Source organism: Chiloscyllium plagiosum, chromosome 7, assembly GCF_004010195.1.
Source record: "Chiloscyllium plagiosum isolate BGI_BamShark_2017 chromosome 7, ASM401019v2, whole genome shotgun sequence".
Taxonomy (NCBI): domain Eukaryota; kingdom Metazoa; phylum Chordata; class Chondrichthyes; order Orectolobiformes; family Hemiscylliidae; genus Chiloscyllium; species Chiloscyllium plagiosum.
The window spans coordinates 37249547-37252874 of record NC_057716.1 but is presented as its reverse complement, the minus strand read 5'-3'; the positions used below and the strand labels follow the sequence as shown (position 1 = coordinate 37252874).

Below are 3328 nucleotides of genomic sequence, written 5' to 3'. Positions count from 1 at the left end.
AGACCAGGGGCTTAGACATGATCAGTCAGCTGCTTGGGGCGGTTAGGGTCAGGAGGTTCATATCACTACAGTGCATCAGGATCATTCCTACAGGTACCCCTGGTTCAGTATAACCACCCTGGGGATTCATTGTAAGTCAGTAGGACGTTGCACAGCAATCAGTCAAGGGCCTGGTCACCATCAGTCAGCGTTGTCCATCTGAGTCAGTTGGATGGGGTGGGGCTAGGCTACAGTCAGTACTGGGGGGGGTCAAGAGACAATACTATGGTCAAAAACAGAAGTTGCTGGAAAAGCCTAGCAGGTCTGGCAGGATCTATGAAGAGAAACCAAAGTTAATGTTTCGTGTCCGGTTATCCTTCCTCAAAATATTAACTTTGATTTCTCTGCACGGATGTTGCTAGACCTGTTGAGCTTTTCCAGCAACTTCAATTTTTGTTTCTGATTTACAGCATCTGCAGTTGTTTAGGTTTTTATACAATATTAGGGTCCACTGCTGTGATTCGGAATTTGGGAATTTCAGTCATGTGGATTGGAGGCAACATGCTAGATTGTAGAGAGGACAATAATTGTCATTATATAAGGCAACCAGACGATAATGCATTGAATGACATGGGTAACTGTGGGAGGGAGTATCAAAGATGGCCACAATCCACATGTCTTTGGTGTATTGGGGGACAGTGCAGCAAGATGATTGGCATGACTAAGCTGAAGAGGCCTGGTTTCAGAGGTAACACAGAGTGGAGTCATAAATCAAAGAGGTGTGTAAAAATGTGTGGAAGCTTAGTATTGATGGGCTTGACAATAGGTACAGTAAAGAAAGAAACATGGAGTTTTGGGGGTGGATGATTCTTGATTACTAGGCTGAGCCATAAGGTGATTGTGGTATTTTTGTGAAGAAGTATCTTTTGCATAAGATGCAAATTGACAGCAGCACACAGAAATTGCAGATGTGTAGCAGCTCCAAACTAAAGAGTTGAAGGCCTGCAGTACGGCATGATGATGATGTGGCAAGGCTCAATGGAAGAGAGGAGAATTAGAAGTGGGATAAAATAGGATGAGTTGAAACTTTAGCAAGATGCAAATTAACGGAAAAAAGGTAGATACCACCCAAGGGTGAGATTCTGAAGTTGTTATTTATGTTTTGAGGGGCAAAGTAGAAACATTTATGAGAACTTGGAAGAGCCTATCGCACCAAGTTACAATAAAATTCAACCATTAATCCTCTAACTGTCCATAATATTGAACAATGGCTCATTATATTGTGGAAAGATTTGGTATGGAAAGTTGTAAGCTTATGACCTAAGCATCTGATGACACAATAATTGATATGCAAGAAACCAGAATGGGAGGGTTCAAAGATATGGAAATCTGCCTAGTAGTTGATTATACTGAGATTAGAAAGAATAACGGCATGTAGTGATTTTAAAAATATGATCATTTAAAATCAACGTATCAGAGTCAATTAAAATAGGGCAGCAGAGGTTTAGATGAGCTGATGTTTACAGAGAATCAAAGATGAGAAACTAGAGAGGAAGGTGTTGGTTTCGCCAATTGTGAACACTACAGGGTGGAGTGTTTCACAAAGAAATGCTGAGGTGTGGAGAAGAGATGAACTGATCTGTCAACAATGTTGAAGTGGGCAACTTGGCAACGGAATGATGTGGGTTTGGAAGATCATAGAGGACTTTGTGTGCTTGGCAAAAAGAGACAGGGAAGGAGTTAGTGGAGAACAAGTTTGTTCAATGCAGCAGTAGCTGAAATCCAAAGATGAAAAAGCTGGTGCTGGGTTGTGTGAAGGGTGTTTGGAAGCAGGTATGGTCTCTGGCACTGAGCCTGTCACCCCCCTGTGTCCCACTCACACACTCTGCCTGGTCAGGATGGGGTTTGTTTTGGGAGAGTTGCTGCTGTAGTACTGGGCGGTGACGCTGGGGGGCGCGAGCTGGTGCCGCAGCCAGTGTGTGTGTGTGTTATCGCAGAGAGGAGTGGGATCAGGGAGCTGTGTACACCATCATCATCACACACACACACACATACACCCCACCCACTCACCCACAAACACACCCACACACCGACACACTGATGGAGAGGAGCAGGGAGCCGCAGCTCCCGCTGCCTCCCCCGTGATGCCCGCCGGCCGTGCCCGGGAGCTGCGGCCTGCCGCCATGCCCGCGACGCTGCCTCACCTGGCGGCCGCCCTCTGCATCCTGCTTTCCAGCGGCGGCCTCACGGCGGAGGCAGGCCCCGGGACAGCGCACGGCAGGCAGCCGCCCGCAGACAGACCAGGTAAGGACTGCCCCGCTCCCGGGGAGAGCGCCGGCCCCGCTCCCGGTCCCGGACCGCGGGGGAGGGAGAGTGAGAGGGAGAGAAGATGGTCCCGGTGATGGTCCTGGTGATGGAGGAGGTTGTTGTTGGTGATGGTCCCGGTGATGGAGGAGGTTGTTGTTAGTGATGGTCACGGTGATGGAGGAGGTTGTTGTTGGTGATGGTCCTGGTGATGGAGGAGGTTGTTGTTGGTGATGGTCCCGGTGATGGAGGAGGTTGTCGTTGGTGATGGTCCCTGTGATGGAGGAGGTTGTTGTTGGTGATGGTCCCCGTGATGGAGGAGGTTGTTGTTAGTGATGGTCCCGGTGATGGAGGAGGTTGTTGTTGGTGATGGTCCCCGTGATGGAGGAGGTTGTTGTTGGTGATGGTCCCCGTGATGGAGGAGGTTGTTGTTGGTGATGGTCCCCGTGATGGAGGAGGTTGTTGTTGGTGATGGTCCCCGTGATGGAGGAGGTTGTTGTTGGTGATGGTCCCCGTGATGGAGGAGGTTGTTGTTGGTGATGGTCCCCGTGATGGAGGAGGTTGTTGTTGGTGATGGTCCCCGTGATGGAGGAGGTTGTTGTTGGTGATGGTCCCCGTGATGGAGGAGGTTGTTGTTGGTGATGGTCCCCGTGATGGAGGAGGTTGTTGTTGGTGATGGTCCCCGTGATGGAGGAGGTTGTTGTTGGTGATGGTCCCCGTGATGGAGGAGGTTGTTGTTGGTGATGGTCCCCGTGATGGAGGAGGTTGTTGTTGGTGATGGTCCCCGTGATGGAGGAGGTTGTTGTTGGTGATGGTCCCCGTGATGGAGGAGGTTGTTGTTGGTGATGGTCCCCGTGATGGAGGAGGTTGTTGTTGGTGATGGTCCCCGTGATGGAGGAGGTTGTTGTTGGTGATGGTCCCCGTGATGGAGGAGGTTGTTGTTGGTGATGGTCCCCGTGATGGAGGAGGTTGTTGTTGGTGATGGTCCCCGTGATGGAGGAGGTTGTTGTTAGTGATGGTCCCGGTGATGGAGGAGGTTGTTGTT

At 49.9% G+C, this 3328-nt stretch overlaps 1 protein-coding gene across 1 annotated transcript in view; it reads left to right on the top strand.

Annotated features, from left to right (window-relative positions):
* The first annotated feature begins 1924 nt into the window (after positions 1–1924).
* The window catches only part of LOC122551480 (protein FAM171B), a 79716-nt gene continuing 78312 nt past the window's right edge, over positions 1925–3328 (top strand). Inside the window, exon 1 of the mRNA XM_043693447.1 lies at positions 1925–2283. Coding sequence (XP_043549382.1) covers positions 2124–2283 — 160 coding nt within the window. The 5' untranslated portion in view covers positions 1925–2123. The remainder of the gene's footprint in view (positions 2284–3328) is intronic.